This window comes from Rana temporaria, chromosome 2 (assembly GCF_905171775.1).
Source record: "Rana temporaria chromosome 2, aRanTem1.1, whole genome shotgun sequence".
In the NCBI taxonomy this organism is placed as follows: Eukaryota; Metazoa; Chordata; class Amphibia; order Anura; family Ranidae; genus Rana; species Rana temporaria.
The window spans coordinates 15,268,780-15,289,379 of record NC_053490.1 but is presented as its reverse complement, the minus strand read 5'-3'; the positions used below and the strand labels follow the sequence as shown (position 1 = coordinate 15,289,379).

At 44.2% G+C, this 20,600-nt stretch overlaps 1 protein-coding gene across 1 annotated transcript in view; it reads left to right on the top strand.

The window, feature by feature from the left end:
* LOC120928184 (transient receptor potential cation channel subfamily M member 2-like) overlaps positions 1 to 20,600 on the top strand; it is a 199,865-nt gene that overhangs the window by 139,984 nt on the left and 39,281 nt on the right. Inside the window, exons 21-24 of the mRNA XM_040339294.1 lie at positions 6,347 to 6,518; positions 6,609 to 6,786; positions 11,287 to 11,471; positions 20,126 to 20,225. Of these exons, the coding sequence (XP_040195228.1) occupies positions 6,347 to 6,518; positions 6,609 to 6,786; positions 11,287 to 11,471; positions 20,126 to 20,225 (635 nt within the window). The remainder of the gene's footprint in view (positions 1 to 6,346; positions 6,519 to 6,608; positions 6,787 to 11,286; positions 11,472 to 20,125; positions 20,226 to 20,600) is intronic.

Sequence of the window (20,600 nt, the reverse complement as noted above, 5' to 3'; positions counted from 1 at the left end):
GGCCATACTTAACATTAGCTTTGCCTCATATAGCAGGGGTAACTTTACGCCGAAAAAAAAAGCCGAACGCAAACGCTGTAAAAAAATGCGCCGGACGTACGTTCGTGGATCGCCGTATCTAGCTAATTTGCATACTTGACGCGGAATTAGACGGAAACACCACCTAGCGGCCAGCGGAAAAATGCACTTAAGATCCGACGGGGTACTAAGACGTACGCCTGTCGGATCGAGCCCAGATGCAGTCGTATCTTGTTTTGTGGATACAAAACAAAGATACGACGCGGGAACTTTGAAATTACGCGGCGTATCAATAGATATGCCGGTGTAATTCGTTTGTGGATCTGGCCCCTAGTGTGCAATATTTTGGGTTGTGTTCTGAAATTGAAGTTCCGATATGAGTCTCTCCCCGGCTGATGGGGTTTGGAAGAATGTGAGGGTCTAGGATCCCCCCTCCAGCACAGTTAGATCCCACTCGGGAAGTTGGGGGGGCGGAACCCGCCTCCAGTATTAATTTGTTTCTCTATAGTCTTGCCGACAGTTGCTAATATATTACAATTCAGAACGGTCCAAAGACCTGAGCTCTTGTTCCTATCTGTTACAGCTATTCACAGTTTCCACTCCTCTGCTTGTTTACTGCCGTTTACTTATGTATGACTTATGCTTAATGTTTAACTTATGCATTTTGAACTAAAAAAAATTGACATAAAAAACAAAAACTTTCAAAAAGTGTTTCCCAGTGCCAAATCTTTCATCCAATTTCAAAATGTCTGCATTTGTCAATTTTAAAAGCCAATATAGTGGTAAAAAAAAGCCCTTGTGGATTTAACTATCCTTTTTTCTGGGATAATTCTCCTTTAAGGGGGTGTGGCAGTGGGCATGTCCCATGCCTACATACATTTGCTGGTAGGTGTCCCTCATTCCCATCTCAAAATGTTGGGAGGTATGGGTCATGCTGGAACGTAAATAGAACTTTTCCAAACTGCTGCAACAACATTGAAAGTGCATCATTGTCTAAAAAAAATTGTATGTTGTAGTATTAAAGGGGTTGTAAAGGTAAAACATTTTTTCCCTAAATATCTTCCTTTACCTTAGTGCCGTCCTCCTTCACTTACCTCATCCTTCCATTTTGCTTTTAAATGTTCTTATTTCTTCTAAGAAATCCTCTCTTCCTGTTCTTCTGTCTGTAACTCCACACAGTAATGCCAGGCTTTCTCCCTGGTGTGGAGAAAGCCTCTTGAGGGGGGAGGGGGCGAGCAGGAGGGTCAGGATATTCTCTACTTTGCAGATTGAGAAAGGAGCTGTGTGTTAGTGGGCGTCCTGACACTCCTGCTCGCCCCCTCAAGAGGCTTTCTCCACACCAGGGAGAAAGCCTTGCATTACTGTGTGTAGTTACAGACAGAAGAACAGGAAGTGAGGATTTCTCAGAAGAAATAAGGACATTTAACCACTTCATTACTGGGCACTTAAACCCCCTTCGTGCCCAGACCAATTTTCAGCTTTCAGCGCTGACGCATTTTGAATGACAATTGCGCGGTCATACAACACTGTACCCAAATTATATTTTTATCATTTTTTTCCCACAAATAGAGCTTTCTATTGGTGGTATTTGATCACCTCTGCGATTTTTATTTTTTGCGCTATAAACATAAAAAAACTGAAAATTTTAAAAAAAAAACATAATTTTTTACTTTTTGTTATAATAATAATAATATCCCAATTTTTTTAAAAAAAATAAAAATTTCCCTCGGTTTAGGCCGATACGTATTCTTCTACATATTTTTGTTAAAAAAAATCGCAATAAGCGTATATTGATTGGTTTGCGCAAAAGTTATAGCGCCTACAAAATAGGGGATAGATTTATGATTTTTTTTTTTTTTTTTTTTTTTACTAGTAATGTCGGCGATCTGTGATTTTTTTTGTCAGGGCTGCGATATTGCGGCGGACTTATCGGACACTTTTGACACAATTTTGGGACCATTCACATTTATACAGCGATCAGTGCTATAAAAATGCACTAATTACTGTATAAATGTGACTGGCAGTGAAGGGGTTAACACTAGGGGGTGAGGAAGGGGTTAAATGTGTATCCTGGGTGTGTTCTTACTGTGTGGGGGGAGGGGACTGACTGGGGGAGGTGACCGATGCTGTGTCCCTATGTACAAGAGACACAGATCGGTCACCTCTCCTCTGACAGCACGTGGAGCTCTGGGGAACCCCAAAGCCAGGCAGGGCAGCAGCACACTGGGATGTGGCGCCATCGGCAGTAAAGCGCCGCTATTTTAGCGGCACTTTACTGACGTTTTTGCGGTGCTGTGCATGTGTGCCGGGGGGGGGGGGGGGGGGGGGGAGGCGGCAAAATGCACCTTCGCCTGAGTTGGCAAAAATCCTTGCACCGGCCCTGTATAAAATGCACTTTTTAGTTCTCATGCCTTGTACCCACGATCGATTTTCATGACGAGAAAACTGCAATTTTTTATATTGGTCGTGAAAACCGGTCGTGTGTATGCTCCCTAGCAGTTTTCTCAATGAAAAAACTGGCTGCAAAAAAAATTGAAACCAGCTCTCTTTTTTCTCGTGTTTCCCGTCAGTCTCTTTCTCGTCGCGAAAAACGGTCGTTTGTATGCTTTTCCGAGGGGAAAAAACTTGCATACTCAGAGTCAAGTATGCAGCCCAAAAGAAGCCCAAATGGTGGCGCCATTTGAAAGGAACTTTCCCTTTATAGTCCTGTCGTACGTGTTGTACGTCACCGCTCTTTGGTCGCATTTTTTTTTTGCATGAACGTGTGTATGCAAGTCAGGCTGGATAGGAATCATGTCGGGAAAAACGTCGTTTTTTTTCCTGCCGAGAAAAATGGTCGTGTGTTCGAGGTAATGCTCTCCCGCCACTCTATTTATTTATTTTTCCTTTCTGCTCGCTCTGAGCCTCTGCTTCTTTCTTTCCACTTCTTCAGATTTTTCTCTACTCAAGTGTTCTATGGTTTAGAGGTCATGGGCCAGATCCACGTACATCGGCGCATATATGCGTCGGGCGTAGCGCATCTCTGATACACTACGCCGCCGTAACTTATTATTATTTTTTTTAATCCTCAAAGAATGTGCGCCGTAAGTTACGGCGGCGTAGTGTATCTTTGGTGGCGTAAGGGCGCGCCATTCAAATGGATGTGATGGGGGCGTGTTTTATGTAAATACGTCTTGACCCAACGTAAATGACGTTTTTTTTCAACTGCGCATGCGCCGTCCGTGGGGGTATCCCAGTGCGCATGCTCGAAATTAAACCGGAACAAGCCAATGACCGGTGATGTAATTCTACGCAAAGCCCTATTCGCGAACGACTTACGGAAATGACGTAACATTTTCAAAATTCGATGCGGGAACAACGGCCATACTTAACATTAGCTTTGCCTCATATAGCAGGGGTAACTTTACGCCGAAAAAAAAAGCCGAACGCAAACGCTGTAAAAAAATGCGCCGGACGTACGTTCGTGGATCGCCGTATCTAGCTAATTTGCATACTTGACGCGGAATTAGACGGAAACACCACCTAGCGGCCAGCGGAAAAATGCACTTAAGATCCGACGGGGTACTAAGACGTACGCCTGTCGGATCGAGCCCAGATGCAGTCGTATCTTGTTTTGTGGATACAAAACAAAGATACGACGCGGGAACTTTGAAATTACGCGGCGTATCAATAGATATGCCGGTGTAATTCGTTTGTGGATCTGGCCCCTAGTGTGCAATATTTTGGGTTGTGTTCTGAAATTGAAGTTCCGATATGAGTCTCTCCCCGGCTGATGGGGTTTGGAAGAATGTGAGGGTCTAGGATCCCCCCTCCAGCACAGTTAGATCCCACTCGGGAAGTTGGGGGGGCGGAACCCGCCTCCAGTATTAATTTGTTTCTCTATAGTCTTGCCGACAGTTGCTAATATATTACAATTCAGAACGGTCCAAAGACCTGAGCTCTTGTTCCTATCTGTTACAGCTATTCACAGTTTCCACTCCTCTGCTTGTTTACTGCCGTTTACTTATGTATGACTTATGCTTAATGTTTAACTTTGCATTTTGAACTAAAAAAAATTGACATAAAAAACAAAAACTTTCAAAAAGTGTTTCCCAGTGCCAAATCTTTCATCCAATTTCAAAATGTCTGCATTTGTCAATTTTAAAAGCCAATATAGTGGTAAAAAAAAGCCCTTGTGGATTTAACTATCCTTTTTTCTGGGATAATTCTCCTTTAAGGGGGTGTGGCAGTGGGCATGTCCCATGCCTACATACATTTGCTGGTAGGTGTCCCTCATTCCCATCTCAAAATGTTGGGAGGTATGGGTCATGCTGGAACGTAAATAGAACTTTTCCAAACTGCTGCAACAACATTGAAAGTGCATCATTGTCTAAAAAAAATTGTATGTTGTAGTATTAAAGGGGTTGTAAAGGTAAAACATTTTTTCCCTAAATATCTTCCTTTACCTTAGTGCAGTCCTCCTTCACTTACCTCATCCTTCCATTTTGCTTTTAAATGTTCTTATTTCTTCTAAGAAATCCTCTCTTCCTGTTCTTCTGTCTGTAACTCCACACAGTAATGCCAGGCTTTCTCCCTGGTGTGGAGAAAGCCTCTTGAGGGGGGAGGGGGCGAGCAGGAGGGTCAGGATATTCTCTACTTTGCAGATTGAGAAAGGAGCTGTGTGTTAGTGGGCGTCCTGACACTCCTGCTCGCCCCCTCAAGAGGCTTTCTCCACACCAGGGAGAAAGCCTTGCATTACTGTGTGTAGTTACAGACAGAAGAACAGGAAGTGAGGATTTCTCAGAAGAAATAAGGACATTTAACCACTTCATTACTGGGCACTTAAACCCCCTTCGTGCCCAGACCAATTTTCAGCTTTCAGCGCTGACGCATTTTGAATGACAATTGCGCGGTCATACAACACTGTACCCAAATTATATTTTTATCATTTTTTTCCCACAAATAGAGCTTTCTATTGGTGGTATTTGATCACCTCTGCGATTTTTATTTTTTGCGCTATAAACATTAAAAAACAGAAAATTTTGAAAAAAACACAATATTTTTTACTTTTTGTTATAATAATAATAATATCCCAATTTTTTTTAAAAAAAATATAAATTTCCCTCGGTTTAGGCCGATACGTATTCTTCCACATATTTTTGTTAAAAAAAAATCGCAATAAGCGTATATTGATTGGTTTGCGCAAAAGTTATAGCGCCTACAAAATAGGGGATAGATTTATGATTTTTTTTTTTTTTTTTTTTTTTTTACTAGTAATGTCGGCGATCTGTGATTTTTTTTGTCAGGGCTGCGATATTGCGGCGGACTTATCGGACACTTTTGACACAATTTTGGGACCATTCACATTTATACAGCGATCAGTGCTATAAAAATGCACTAATTACTGTATAAATGTGACTGGCAGTGAAGGGGTTAACACTAGGGGGTGAGGAAGGGGTTAAATGTGTATCCTGGGTGTGTTCTTACTGTGTGGGGGGAGGGGACTGACTGGGGGAGGTGACCGATGCTGTGTCCCTATGTACAAGAGACACAGATCGGTCACCTCTCCTCTGACAGCACGTGGAGCTCTGTGTTTACATACAGAGCTCCACGTCCCTGCTGTCACCGCCGATCGCGGGTGTCTGGCGGACATCACGGCCACCAGGCACACGCATCGGCTCCAGAGCGATGCACCGGGCACGTTGTTTCCCCGCTGCGCGCCCCCAGCGGCGCGCACGGGGAATGACAACAACAGGACGTCCAAAGACGTCCACTTGGCACTTGAGAGCCGCGTTGTGGACGTCTTTCGTCCATAGCGCGGATCCCAAGTGGTTAAAAGCAAAATGGAAGGATGAGGTAAGTGAAGGAAGCTATTTAGGGGGAAAAAATTCCTTTACAACCCCTTTAACAGGACCCTTCACTGGAAAAGCCTGAAATCAATAATTTGGAGGTATGCCAGCATAATTATGTTCATGTAGTAGGTGTGATGGTCAAATGTTTGTAAACCTTTGGGCATACAATGCATAACCATCAGTTGATATAATACAACTGGGTATTAAAGTGGAAGTAAACCCTCCTATCGTTTTCAGTCAAGGAAGCGGCCATCTTGACCTCTGTTTAATCTGCAACTGCCATGATGCTGTACATGTGACCTGTTATGAAACCAGCCATTGGATGGTTTGGCAGTTTGGTTGCGAGCACAAACAAAGGTGACAGCTAGCATTTCCGGCATGCCGGGAATGTTAACTGTTTTTGTAACTATCAAATTGAAGGGTTTACTTCCACTTTAAGTAAAAAAAAAAAAACATATGCTATAATTTTAAGATCTTTAATTATTCATCACATCCAGGTTAAAGACCTCTTCTTCTTCCTCTTCCTCCTGGCCATTTGGATTGTGTCGTACGGAGTGGCAAAGCAGGCGATTCTAACCACCAACGAAGAAAGGTTGGACTGGATTTTACGCAACGTGATCTATGACCCCTACCTCACCCTCTTTGGCGAAATCCCATTAGATATAGACAGTAAGTTGGCTGGTGCTTTTTGTGGTGAGTTGATGACAAGATGGTTGAAGGTCATTATGATTGGGTGTACATAATCTCTGTGTTTTTCAGGTTTACATTTTGACCCAACAAAATGTTCTGAAAATGGCACCGACCCAACCATGCCTAAATGTGTTGTCAATGATGGAACCAATGTTCTCTTCCCAGAGTGGCTGACCATAATTCTCATGTGCCTATATCTTCTTATGGCCAATGTCCTTCTGCTCAATCTACTTATTGCCATATTCAGGTAAGAAGAGGACTGTTCATTTACAACTGGTGAAGTACACTGTATAGTGCAGCTACACTCTGCAGGTAGAACTTTGGTTTAGGGTTGAGCTTTTTATAACAGGTGAAAAACACTGCATCCAGTTCTTGCTGTTATACAATTATCTTCTTCCTGACACTGTTCCCTGAAGACTTGCAACAAATCCTACACCCTACCATGCAGAAACAGGCAGTTGAAGGGATAAAGAGTGAAGCTAAATTACAACAAATGGTTGATGAGCACCAACCAATATATTTGAGGACTGGCTGGTGAGCAAGCATTTCCGTCCTTGCAACACACGGGCGGATCAGTAATGATCCGCTCCGTGTGTCCACAAAAGCTCATCGGGGATCCTCCGTAAAATCCCTGCTGAGCTGGCAGCTGACAGGGCGGTCCCCGTCCTGTCTTTCCTCCCCTCTCCCCTATGGGGTATCGGATGAACACGGACCGTATGTCCGTGTTCATCCGATCCGATTGGGCAGACGGAAGAAAAATAGTATTTTCTTCCGTCCGCAATTGCGGATCTTTGCGGAAGCGGACGATTAAGTGTGTCAGCAGATGGTCATCCGCTGACACCCGTAATCACATAGGGACCAATGTACTGTATTTATTCGCGTATAACAATCAGGGCCAGATTCACAGAGCAGATACGATGGTGTGTCTACAGATACACCATCGTATCTCTGATTTTTACTGGTCCTATCTATGCGCCTGATTCATAGAATCAGTTACGCATAGATAGGGCTGAGATCCGACAGTGTTACACTGTGTTACACTGTCGGATCTTTTTTTGGATTTAAAAATGGCGCCGGGGGCGTTCCCGCTGATTTACACTGAATAATATGTAAATCAGCGAGATACGCGAAATTCACTAACGTACGTAACACGCTGTGTTCTTACGTCGTTTCCGTAGCGCGGTACCCGTCGTATACTTACCCCTGCTAAAAGCAGGGGTAAGTATTGTTAAGTATGGCCGTCGTTCCCGCGTCGATTTGTATTTTTTTTACGTAGTTTCCGTAAGTCGTTCTCGAATACGGAACTACGTAGTTTGCGTACGCATCGAAACCACTGACGTCCTAGCGACGTCAGTGGGAGCAATGCACGCCGGGAAATTCCCCGGACGGCGCATGCGTATTTAAATCGGCGCGGGAGCGCGCCTGATTTAAATAGTACACTCCCCCAGCCGCGGAATTAGAATTCCACCGGGGGAGTTAGGATCCGCCGTCGCAAGTTTGGAGGTAAGTGTGTTGTGAATTTGACACTTTCCTCACAAACTTGCGAGGGCGGATCTTAAAACACATAGGTTACACGGATCTAAAGATCCGCTAACCTTTGTGAATCTGGCCCTCACTTTTTTACCCTGAAAATAGAGGATAAACTGTGACTGCGTGTTATACGCAGGGGGCTTTGGAAAGTTTTTTCCCTGAAACTTCTCTCCTAAAGTTAGGGTGCGTGTTATACGCCTGTGCGTGTTATACGCCGATAAATACGGGTATGTCCCATTTTCGGACATACGGTCCGCACGTGTGAAAGGGCCCTAAGTGTGACAATGGTTTTAATGTGAAGCAGTTGAGTTAGAACCACTGCCAGGTGTAAATAACCCAATAATCCCAACTGAAGACACAGCAAGAGGTGGTAAGATGCACATGAAAGGGCAACACACATCACAAACAAACAGAGATTTCCCAGCACACTAACCAGCTAGCCTGCAAAACAACAAAGTTGACCCTGTCTAGTTGGGGTCAGTGTGGTTGTTTTGCAGGCTAGCAGGTAAGTGTTATGGGAAATCTTTGTTTGTGATGGACTCTGAAACTACAGACCAAGCAAAACCTTTATTTTTAGGTACATTTATTTTACTGGCTCTAATCGGGCGCTTCCAAAAAACACCCCTGCCGCTGTAATTTAGGTGCCCGGCGCTGGAAAAGGGGTTGGACACCTGAATAGGGGGTGTCAGCAATGCATGAATCTATCTATGGTGATAGAGCGGTGATTTTGTGCAGGGACAGTTCTAAGCACGGGAAACAATCGCTACTTCACAAGCATACTAAACACCCCCCTAGGTACGAAATTTAAAGGAATATTTCACTTTTATTGTTTCACTTTAAGCATTATTAAAATCACACCCAAAAAAAATTAAATTTTTAAAACTTTTTTTTGCATTGATACATGTCCCCTGGGGCAGGACCTGGGTCCCCAAACACTTTTTAGGACAATACCTTGCATATTAGCCTTTAAAATTAGCAAATTTCGATTTTAAACGTTCGAGTCCCATAGACTTTAACGGGGTTCTAAAGTTCACACAAACTTTTGGTGTGTTCGGCTCATCCCTAACGACCGGTTTTCCAGATGGGAAAACTGCCATCTTTGCTTTTTGTCTGGAAAACCGGCCATGTGTATGCTCTGTAGCAGTTTTCCCGAAGAGAAAACAACTTGTGTGTTTGCTTTTCCGAGGGGGAAAAAAACGTGCATGCTCAGAATCAAGTATGATACGGGAGCGCACGTTCTGGTAAAACTAGTGTAGCGCCTCCTTACTTTCAGTATGGGCACTACGCTAAAGTTAATAGGAATGGGAGAGTTAGTTTACTTCCATTCACAATCTATTGAAATTTGGGCTGTTGTCAATTTAGAACTGTCCTGTAGGTCAGTCTGCGCTCCAGGGGTGCGTTACCACCTAGAGACCCACCTTCCCCAGCAGCCAATCAGAGGAGTGTTTCCCTCTTTGGGCATGCTGCAGGGGGGTATATCTGTGGCAACCGCCATGTTCTGTTCTGTGCGGGGCCCGAGTTCCAGGTGCGGTATCCACCTTCAGGGTACGCGCATCCATGGGCCCCACCACCGTGGTCTACTTGACCGAAGTTGCGCACCATGCGGAGCTTCACCCTGACATTGAGAGGGGCCCCAGCGACTTGCTGGGTCCCAGACCTTCATTGAGAGGATCCTAAGCTGAGAGCTGCACGGTGGGGGAACGGCTCGGGGAGAACCTAGAGATAGAGGTTGTCCAGGAGTCCTAGACGAACCATCGGGGATCCGGTCATCACGTTGCATGACAGGTACACTAAAGCTGTCAATTGGTGACCCTTATTTAAACTAACTGGGAGGATTAGCTCCATTCAATCCTTCATATCCAAAATTGTTAAGCCTGTGGCAGAGGCCTTGAGTCGGGCCTGTGGCAGAGGTCTGTTCCTCCCAGTGATTTGCAAGTGGCGCTCCGGCTGCCAGGTCTGTGACAACCGCCTGTCCGGGGGCACTTTACCCACTCTAGTTGGAGTGGCGACGAGTTGAGCTAAATTATTGCCGAGAGCAGGCTTGCTCTCCTTCATATCCAGGGCCTGATACTAAAGTTCTCTCTATGCTCATCAACCTTTCTCTATTGTGTGCCATGTTGATGTTGGCCGTGTTGGGCCTTGGAATAAAGCATTTAAAACTTAATTGATGTCTGGACACTCGCTCTGTACCTACACTCACAAGTGTCACCCCTAGACTAAAAGAAAGAGGGTAACTTAATACGCCGATCCCAAACTATCCAGCGGCTCCTTCGGGGGTGAGCGCTACACTAGCTTTCGGAATGGAGATAGCACATTCGTCACGCTGTAACAGACTAAAAAGCACGAAGACTGAAAAGCGTGAATCGTCTCTCACCAAACTTTTACTAACACAAGGATCAGCAAAAGCAGCCCAAAGGGTAGCGCCATTTGAATGGACCTTCCCCTTTATAGTCCCGTCATACATGTTGTACGTCACCACGCTTTGGTCGGGCGGAATTTGGCATGGCAGGCTGGAGAGGAATCACGTTGGGAAAAACATTGTTTTTTTTCCTGACAGGAAAAACGGTGGTGTGTACGAGGCATTAGAGTTGCATTTTTAAATAATACAGTGTGTTTCAGTAGCTGAATCTGTAATAGGGTGACCAGACATTCCCGGTTTCCGGGGACAGTCCCTGTATTGAGGACACTGTCCCCCGTCCAAGTCTGTCCCGGATTGGATTTGAACAGGGGCTGGAGCAATTTCAAAGACTAATCAGTACAGAATAAAAAAAAAATCTGAATTACACACCTTGGCTCCACTAGCTTAGGGGGGTGTATTTTTCCAGTTGTCTGTGCCCCTTTCTGATGATCATGTGCTGGTCAGAGCAGAGGGAATATTTCTTTGGTTTCGGGTGCATGCCCATTCAGCTCCACTCACATTTTCTTCTGCCTTGACTCAAGCCCCAGGCCAGCTGCCTGCCTGCTTATCTCATTTCCTTCCCTGGCGGAGGGATCTTCCTCCACTCCCCACCCAGTAGTAGCCGGGGCCCGGAGAGTAAGACTTGATAGGCTGTGAGGCGGGGGGCAGAAAGTCGCTGATTGCCGCCATTACTAGTACAAAGAAAAATATGTCCCCGGATTTCATTTTAAAAATCTGGTCACCTTAATCTGTAAGGATGTTATAAACATAATTCTGATAGCAGTGGAGGGTAACCACATTTTCTTTTCTGTCTGACAGTTACACATTCGCAGATGTGGAGAATAACACAGATCAGGTTTGGAAATTCTACAGATTTGGTCTCATTAAAGAATATAATGAGCATCCCGCAGCTCCTCCTCCTCCGTTCATCCTACTCACTCACTTATATGACCTCCTTAAACATGGAATTTGTAGGTACCCAGCCCACGGCCACAAAGTTTTAAGTAAGTGTGAATCAGTGGGAACACCAAACACATCACCAGGCACGTTGCTAATAATACTGGCCTCACTTTGGCCTTTGCCATTGTGCTCCTTCCAGATGACCAGATGTTTGGGGATAAACCAAACATCAAACTTGGGATAAGAAGCTAGAGCTGCATAAATGCTATTCTGGACTTTCAGATTTGTTATGTTATGGGCTTATTCCAAAATGGATTAAATTCATTGGGCTAGATTCACGTAGCTCTTACGTCGGCGTATCTATAGATACGGCGCGTAAGTAGAAAGATGTGCCGTCGTATCTATGCGTGCCATTCTGGGAGCTAGATACGCCTGAATTCTAGCTTCCTCCGATCGACATAAGTGTTAGTACGCCGTCGTATCTAGGGTGCATATTTACGCTGGCCGCTAGGGGCGCTTCCGTAGATTTACGCGTAGAATATGTAAATGACCTAGATACGCCGATTCACGAACGTACTTGCGCCCGATACGCCATTTACGTAAGGCTTACGTCTGGCGTAACGTTACTCCTGCTATATGAGGCGCAGCCAATGTTAAGGTATGGATGTCGGAACAGCCGTTGAATTTTACGTTGTTTACGTAAGTGGTACGTGAATGGGGCTGTGCGTAGGTTACGTTCACGTCGAAAGCATTGAGCCAACGTACGGCACCAGATCTTTCTGAATACTGGTCTGGGCTCACTATTTTACGTCGGCGTAGCGCATATGAGATGCGCTACGCCAGCCAAACTATACGCCGAGCTACGTGAATCTAGCCCATTATTTTCCAAAAAATTCTACAAACAATACCCCATAATGACCACTTAAAAGAAGTTGGTTTGAAATCTTTGCAAATTTATAAAAAAAAAAATCTGAAATCCCATGTACATAAGTATTCACATCCTTTTCTCAATTCTTTAGTGAAGCACCTTTGGCACCAATTACAACCTCAAGTCTTTTTGAGTATGATGCTTGGCACACCTATGTTGGGGCAGTTTCTCCCATTCTTCTTTGCAGGACCTCTCAAGCTCCATCAGGTTGGATGGGGAACGTAGGTGCACAGCCATTTTCAAATCTCTTCAGAGATGTTCAATCAGGTTAAAGTCTAAGCTCTGGCTGGGCCACTCAAGGACAATAATAGAGATGTCCCATAGCCACTCCTTTATTATCTTGGTTGTGTGATTTGGGCAGGGATGGACTGGCCATTGGGACTACAGGGAGTTTCCCGGTGGGCCGATGGCTCGGTGGGCCGGCTTCAGTGACAGCGGACTGCCGCCCCCCTCCGCTCCTCTGTCTCTCCCTCCCCACAGCGATCACCTGGGGGGGAACAAAGAAGCAGGGGGAGGACCAGAGGAGCAGGGGGGAAGACAGAGGTGCATGGGGGGAGGGGACAGACAGCTGTCTTAACAGCTATGGCCTGGGAGTTTCTCACTTCTACCTAATCTTGTCCCATAAGGGGGGGCACCGAACTGATTCTTTGCCCCGGGTGAAATAATGTCTAGCTTCCCAACTGGTACTGCCTATAAGAGTACCAGTATCTAATAAAGTAGAATGGCTAGTGGCTAGTGAAGGGGAAGAGGGGGTGCGGAAGTTGTCCGGCCGTCAAAGTGGGCCAGTCTGGATGAAGTCCAGGGCCAAATTTCTGTCCCAGTCCAGCCCTGGATTTGGGTCATTGTCCTGTTGGAAGATGAACCTTCCCCCAGTCTGAGGTCCAGAGTGCTCTGGAGCAGGTTTTCATCAAGCATGTCTCTGTACATTGCTGCATTCATCTTTCCCCCTATCCTGATTAGTCTCCCAGTCCCCCCTACAGTATGATACTGCCACCACCATGCTTCACTGTAGGGATGGTATTGGTCGGGTGATAAGCGGTGCCTGGCTTCCTCCAAACATGATGCTTGCCATTCAGGCCAAAGAGTTCAATCTTTATTTCATCAGACCAGAGAATTTTGTTTCTTATGGTCTGAGAGTCCTTCAGCTGCCATTTGGAAAACTCCAGGCAGGCTGTCATGTGCCTTTTATTGAGGAGTGTCTTCCATCTGGCCACTCTACCATACAGGCCTGATTGGTGGATGTAGTGATCTAGATGTATAGTGTCCAGTAGTCCGGTTAGATAATTGATATCTTAGATGTTAGTATTATGACTATAAATTTGTTGTTTCGCAGCAACACACCAGGCTCTCCAGAAAACGCAAAATTTAATTAACTTCCAATAACATACAAAGTCGATACAAATCCAACAGAGTATATAATTCCTAGACATGTGCCATATTTCTCATTGAAGACCAGACTGAATGCCAGCTTGACTGCCTCTAATGCTGGTCTCACATAGGAGGGAGTGGTTCTTCCAGGTCAATGGAAACTTCCCCAAGTCTAATTACCATAAATAAATACTTCCTTATGTATGTAAGGAAGTACCAGGCCATTTCACACACCTAGTCTTAGATAAGATTAACACATCAAAGGGTCTTCAGCTGTTCCTTTGATCTGTGTTTGACCACTAACCCCTTTGGTCAGCAAACACCCTTTGATGAGTAACCTTGAATGCCTGTATGTCACACATAAATACCATGCCATACACATAACACAATATTTTAAATACCTACACATCTATATTAATATTACAACAGTGGAGTGCTGCAGAGATGGTTGTTCTTCTGGAAGGTTCTCCTCTCTCCACAGAGAAACGCTGGAGCTCTGACCATCGGGTTCTTGGTCACCTCCCTGACTAAGGCCCTTCTCCTCTGATTGCTCAGTTTGGCAGAGAGGCCCACTCTAGCAAGAGTCCTGGTGGTTCAAAACTTCTTCCATTTCTGGATGATGGAGGCCACTATGCTCATTGGGACCTTCAATGCTGCAGAAATTATTCTGTATCCTTCCCCGGATCTGTGCCTCGATACAATCCTGTCTTGGAGGTCTACAGGCAATTCCTTGGACTTCATGGCTTGGTTTTGTGTTTTGACACGCACTGTTACCTGTGGGACCTTCAATAGACAGGTGTGTGCTTTTCCAAATCATGTCCAATCAGCTAAATTTACCACAAGTGGATGCCAATCAAGTTGTAGAAACATCTAAGGCTGGGTTCACACTTGTCCTACAACGGTCCTACATTGGGAGCTCATGTAGCATGACGTGTGAAAATCAATGTTTCCCTATGAGAGCTGTCTTAACTGGTCCGACACAAGTCGGTCCGACTTTGAAACTACTCCCTGTACTACTTTGGTCCTACTTTGATCCTACATCAGCCCATTGAATATCATTAAAGTAGGATCAAAGTAGGAGCCTTGTCCTAACCATCCGACTTTTGACATCCGACTTGTGATTACAGCAGCAGTAAAAGGAATTTATCTCACTCTGGGATTGTTTTGATTGGTCAAAGAACAAGTCAGACTATCACAAAGTCGGATCAAAGTAGTATCCTGTTCATGAAAGTAGGATGGATGTAGGACCAATGTAGGATCAATGTAGGACCAATGTAGGACCAATGTAGGATCAGTGTAGGACCAATGTAGCAGAGCAAAGTAGGATGAAAGTAGTGTAGTAGTGTGAACCCAGCCTCAGGCTGGGTTCACACTACTACACTACTTTCATCCTACTTTGCTCTGTGTTCAATGTTTCTCTATGAGAGCGTCTTGTAGCGTCCTACACAAGTCGGTCCGACTTTGAAAATGCTCCCTGTACTACTTTTGGTCCTACATTGATCCTACTTCAGGCCCATTGAATATCATTGAAGTCGGACCAAAGTAGTATCCTGTTCATGAAAGTAGGATGGATGTAGGACCAATGTAGGACCAATGTAGCAGAGCAAAGTAGGATGAAAGTAGTGTAGTAGTGTGAACCCAGCCTCAAGGATGATCAGTAGAAACAGGAGGCACCTGAGCTCAATTTTGTGTCATGGCAAAGGCTGGGTTCACACTTGTCCGACAAACGGTCCTACATTGGGAGCTCATGTAGCATGACGTGTGAAAATCAATGTTTCCCTATGGAAGCCGTCTTAACTGGTCCTACACAAGTCGGTCCGACTTTGAAAATGCTCCCTGTACTACTTTGGTCCTACATTGATCCTACTTCAGCCCATTGAATATCATTGAAGTCGGACCAAAGTAGGAGCCTTGTCCTAACGATCTGACTTTTGACATCCGACATGCTGATTACAGCAGCAGTAAAAGGAATTTATCTCACTCTGGGATTGTTTTGATTGGTCAAAGAACAAGTCAGACTATCACAAAGTCGGATCAAAGTAGTATCCTGTTCATGAAAGTAGGATGGATGTAGGACCAATGTAGGATAAATGTAGGACCGATGTAGGACAGATGTCGCAGAGCAAAGTAGGATGAAAGTAGTACTGCTGTCCTGTAGTATAGTGTGAACCCAGCCAAAGGCTGTGAATACTTATGTACATGTGATTTTTTTTGTTTTTTTTATAAATTTGCAAAGATATCAAACAAACTTCTTTCACATTGTCATTATGGGATATTAATTGTAGAATTTTGAGGAAAATAATGAATTTAATCAATTTTGGAATAAGACTGTAACATAACAAAATGCGGAAAAAGTTAAAGGGGTTGTTAAGGTTAGTTTTATTATTTTCTAAATAGGTTCCTTTAACCACTTAACCCCCGGACCATATTGCTGCCCAAAGACCAGAGCACTTTTTGCGATTCGGGACTGCGTCGCTTTACCTGACAATTGTGCGGTCGTGCAACGTGGCTCCCAAACAAAATTGGCGTCCTTTTTTTTCCCACAAATGGAGCTTTCTTTTGGTGGTATTTGATCACCTCTGCGGTTTTTATTTTTTGCGCTATAAACAAAAATAGAGCGACAATTTTGAAAAAAAATAATATTTTTTTCATCTTTGCTTTAATAAATATAAGCGTTTATTGATTGGTTTGCACAAAAGTTATAGCGTTTACAAAATAAGGGGTATTTTTATGGCATTTTTATTAATATTGTTTTTTTACTAGTAATGGCGGCGATCAGCGATTTTTTTTTCAGTACTGCGACATTATGGCGGACACTTCGGACACTTTTGACACATTTTTGGGACCATTGGCATTTTTATAGCGATCAGTGCTATAAAAATGCATTGGATTACTATAAAAATGCCACTGGCAGTGAAGGGGTTAACATTAGGGGGCGGGGAAGGGGTTAAGTATGTCCCTGGGTGTGTTCTAACTGTGGGGGGGGGTGGCCTCACTAGGGGAAATCACTGATCTTCTGTTCATACATTGTATGAACAGAGGATCAGCATTTCCCCCCCCCCTGACAGGACCGGGAGCTGGCACGCGCTCGCGACCTTAGTATCCTGCGAGAGAGCCAACATAGAGCTACGGACTCTCACGCAGGGGAGCCAACCTGCCGCCGTAAAACGACGGCGGCAGGTCGGCAAGTAGTTAGGCTAGTGCATTGTTGGTTCACTTACCTTTTCCTTAAATTTCCTTTCTAAATGTTTTTTTTCTTTGTCTGAATTTCTCACTTCCTGTTCCTCCTCAGTAAGCTTGCCCCCATCATCCGAGCCGTTCTGGCTGGAGGTTAGTAAGCGTGCTCGTCCCCTCCCTTGGGACTACATCCCTGCGGGGAGATGCTGTGAACATAAGGATGAAGTCCCAAGGGAGGGGACGAGCACGCTTACTAACCTCCAGCCAGAACGGCTCGGATGATGGGGGCAAGCTTACTGAAGAGGAACAGGAAGTAAGAAATTCAGACAAAGAAAAAAAACATTGAGAAGGGAAATCGAAGGAAAAGGTAAGTGAACCAACAATGCACTAACTTTAACCCCTTAACGCCTGCCGCACGACTATTTATGTCCGCACAATGGCACGGACAGGCAGAAGGGCGTATATATACATCCTTGCCTTCTAGCGGGTGGGGGGTCCGATCGGGACCCCCTCCGCTGCGTGCAGCGGGCGGATCCCCTCGGGGAGCGATCCGGGACGACGGCGCGGCTATTCGTTTATAGCCGCTCCGTCGCGATCGCTCCCCGGAGCTGAAGCACGGGGATAGCCGTATGTAAACACGGCTTCCCCGTGCTTCACTGTGGCGGCGTATCGATCGAGTGATCCCTTATATAAGGGAGACTCGATCGATGACGTCAATCCTACAGCCACACCCCCCTGCAGTTGTAAACACACACAAAGTGAACCCTAACTCCTACAGCGCCCCCTGTGTTTAACTCCCAAACTGCAACTGTCATTTTCACAATAAAGAATGCAATTTAAATGCATTTTTTGCTGTGAAAATGACAATGGTCCCAAAAATGTGTCAAAATTGTCCGAAGTCTCCGCCATAATGTCGCAGTCACGAAAAAAATCGCTGATCGCTGCCAATAGTAGTAAAAAAATAAAAATTAATAAAAATGCAATAAAACTATCCCCTATTTTGTAAACGCTATAAATTTTGCGCAAACCAATCAATAAACGCTTATTGCATTTTTTTTTTACCAAAAATAGGTAGAAGAATACGTATCGGCCTAAACTGAGGAAAAAATAATGTTTTATATATGTTTTTGGGGGATATTTATTATAGCAAAAAGTAAAAAATATTGATTTTTTTTCAAAATTGTCGCTCTATTTTTGTTTATAGCGCAAAAAAATAAAAACCGCAGAGGTGATCAAATACCACCAAAAGAAAGCTCTATTTGTGGGGAAAAAAGGACGCCAATTTTGTTTGGGAGCCACGTCGCACGACCGCGCAGTGCCGAATCGCAAAACCTGGCCTAGGCATTTAGCTGCAAAATGGCCTGGGGCTTAAGTGGTTAAGGAACCTATTTAGAAAAAAATAAAATAAAATTGACAACCCCTTTAACCTCCCTGGCGGTCTTCCCGTGTCTGACACGGGGTTAGATTTTCCTGCTACGATCGGTAACCCCGTGTCAGCCACGGGCTTGCCTCGCTAGATCCACAGGCACAAGTTACTTACCTTGTCCCTGGATCCAGCGATGCCACCGCGCTGTGTGAGCGAGCAGGACCTCGCTCGATTCACACAGTGCCTCCGTGTGACGCCGATCTCCGTTCCCTGCGACGTTACGACGCACGGGGACGGAGAACGGCGCCAAATTCAAAAAAGTAAACAAACACCTTACATACAGTATACTGTAATCTTATAGATTACAGTACTGTATGTAAAAAAAAACACACCCCCCCTGTCCCTAGTGGTCTGTCCTGTGTCATGCATGTCATTTTATATAATAAAAACGTTTCTTTCTCCCTGCAAACTGTAGATTGTCCATAGCAACCAAAAGTGTCCCTTTATGTCAAAAATAGTTTTAGATCAGCTAAAAAACAGCGATAATAAATTATAATCACTTGCAGAATTGTGCGATAGCGATTTGTGGGGAAATTCGTCATAAAAAAAAAAAAATAATGACAGCGACAATTCTGCAACTGAGCAAATTTCAGTGATTTTGATTTGATTACATTATTGAATAATTTTTATTATAATTATATTATTATTTGTTATAATTATTTATAATTATTTATTATATTATAATTTATAATTTTGTTTTTAAAAAAATGTCATACCCGGGATGCCTATTAGAAGCTTGTTTGGTCAGATTTAAGTGAGTTATTTCTAAAAATTACAGACCTACAATATAAAACGCCAAATTTCCTTGCAAATAATGGTACCGCTTTTAGCATGTTTTTTCTGACAGAATCATACCGCCAGGGAGGTTAAGCACTGTGAATACTTTACAGATGTACTGTATGTTAGAACATTTCTATTCCTTCTTGATTGTACATAACACTTGCGCAGGTTGTAATACATTTCTATACATTATAGTCATTCTTATAATTATTATTATTTTTGCTTATACAGGATTTATATAGCGTCCACAGTTTGCACAGCGCTTTGCAACATAAGGTCAGGCAGTACAATTACAATATAATTTAACACAATTGAAATCAGAGAGCCCCGCTCGTTAGAGCTTACAATCTAAAAGGCAGGGTCAAGAGATACAAAAGGTATGGGCTGATGGTGAAAATAAATGTACAGTTGTTATGTGGGGGCCGGACAGACCTCTCTGAAGAGATGCGGTTTCAGGGATCGTCTGAAAGTGGACAGAGTAGGAGATAGTCAGACAGATTGGGTTAGGGAGTTCCAGAGGATGGGAGAGGCTCTGGAGAAGTCCTGCAGGCGAGCATGGGAGGAGGTGACATGGAAGCTAGAGAGCAGGAGGTCTTGGGAGGAATGAAGAGAATGATTTTGTTGGTATTTTGAGACTAGGTTAGTGATGTAACTGAGGGCAAAGTTGTGGGTGGCTTTGTAGGTTGTTGTTAGTATTTTCAATTTAATTTGTTGGTTGAGCAGAAGCCAGTTGTGGGGTTGTCAGAAAGGGGCAGCAGATACTGAGTGGTTTGTAAGGTGGATGAGCCTGGCAGCGGCATTCATGATGGACCGAAGGGAGGGATAGCCTATGTAAGGGTAGAGGAGGGAGTTGCAGTAGTCGAGGAGAGAGATGACTAGGGAGTGAATTGGCTTTGTGGTGTCATTGGTCACGGAGGGGAGTATCTTGGAGATGTTGCAGAGGTTGAGGCGGCAAGCTTTAGGTAGTGATTGCATGTGGGGCAAAAAGAATAGTTCAGAGCGCAGAAATATACCTAGCACCCTGGCATGTGGAGACGGCATGATTACACTGATTGGTGCCACTTTCTACCTTCTGGCAGGGTGGGAGCTAGATGAAGAACAAGAGGCCTCGCTGCTCTCCTGGGAGTCCTACATGAAGGACAATTACCAGCAGATGAAGCAACAGGAACATAATGAAAGGTAAGATATGTAATCTCTGCTGCTTATACTTTAACCACTTAAGACCCGGACCTTTAGGCAGCTAAAGGACCTGGCCAGTTTTTGCGATCCGGCACTGCGTCGCTTTAACTGACAATTGCGCGGTCGTGCGACGTGACTCCCAAACAAAATTTGCGTCCTTTTTTTCCCCACAAATAGAGCTTTCTTTTGGTGGTATTCGATCACCTCTGCGGTTTTTATTTTTTGCGCTATAAACAAAAATAGAGCGACAATTTTAAAAAAAATGCAATATTTTTTACTTTTTGCTATAATAAATATCCCCCAAAAATATATAAAACATTTTTTTTCCTCAGTTTAGGCCGATACGTATTCTTCTACCTATTTTTGGTAAAAAAA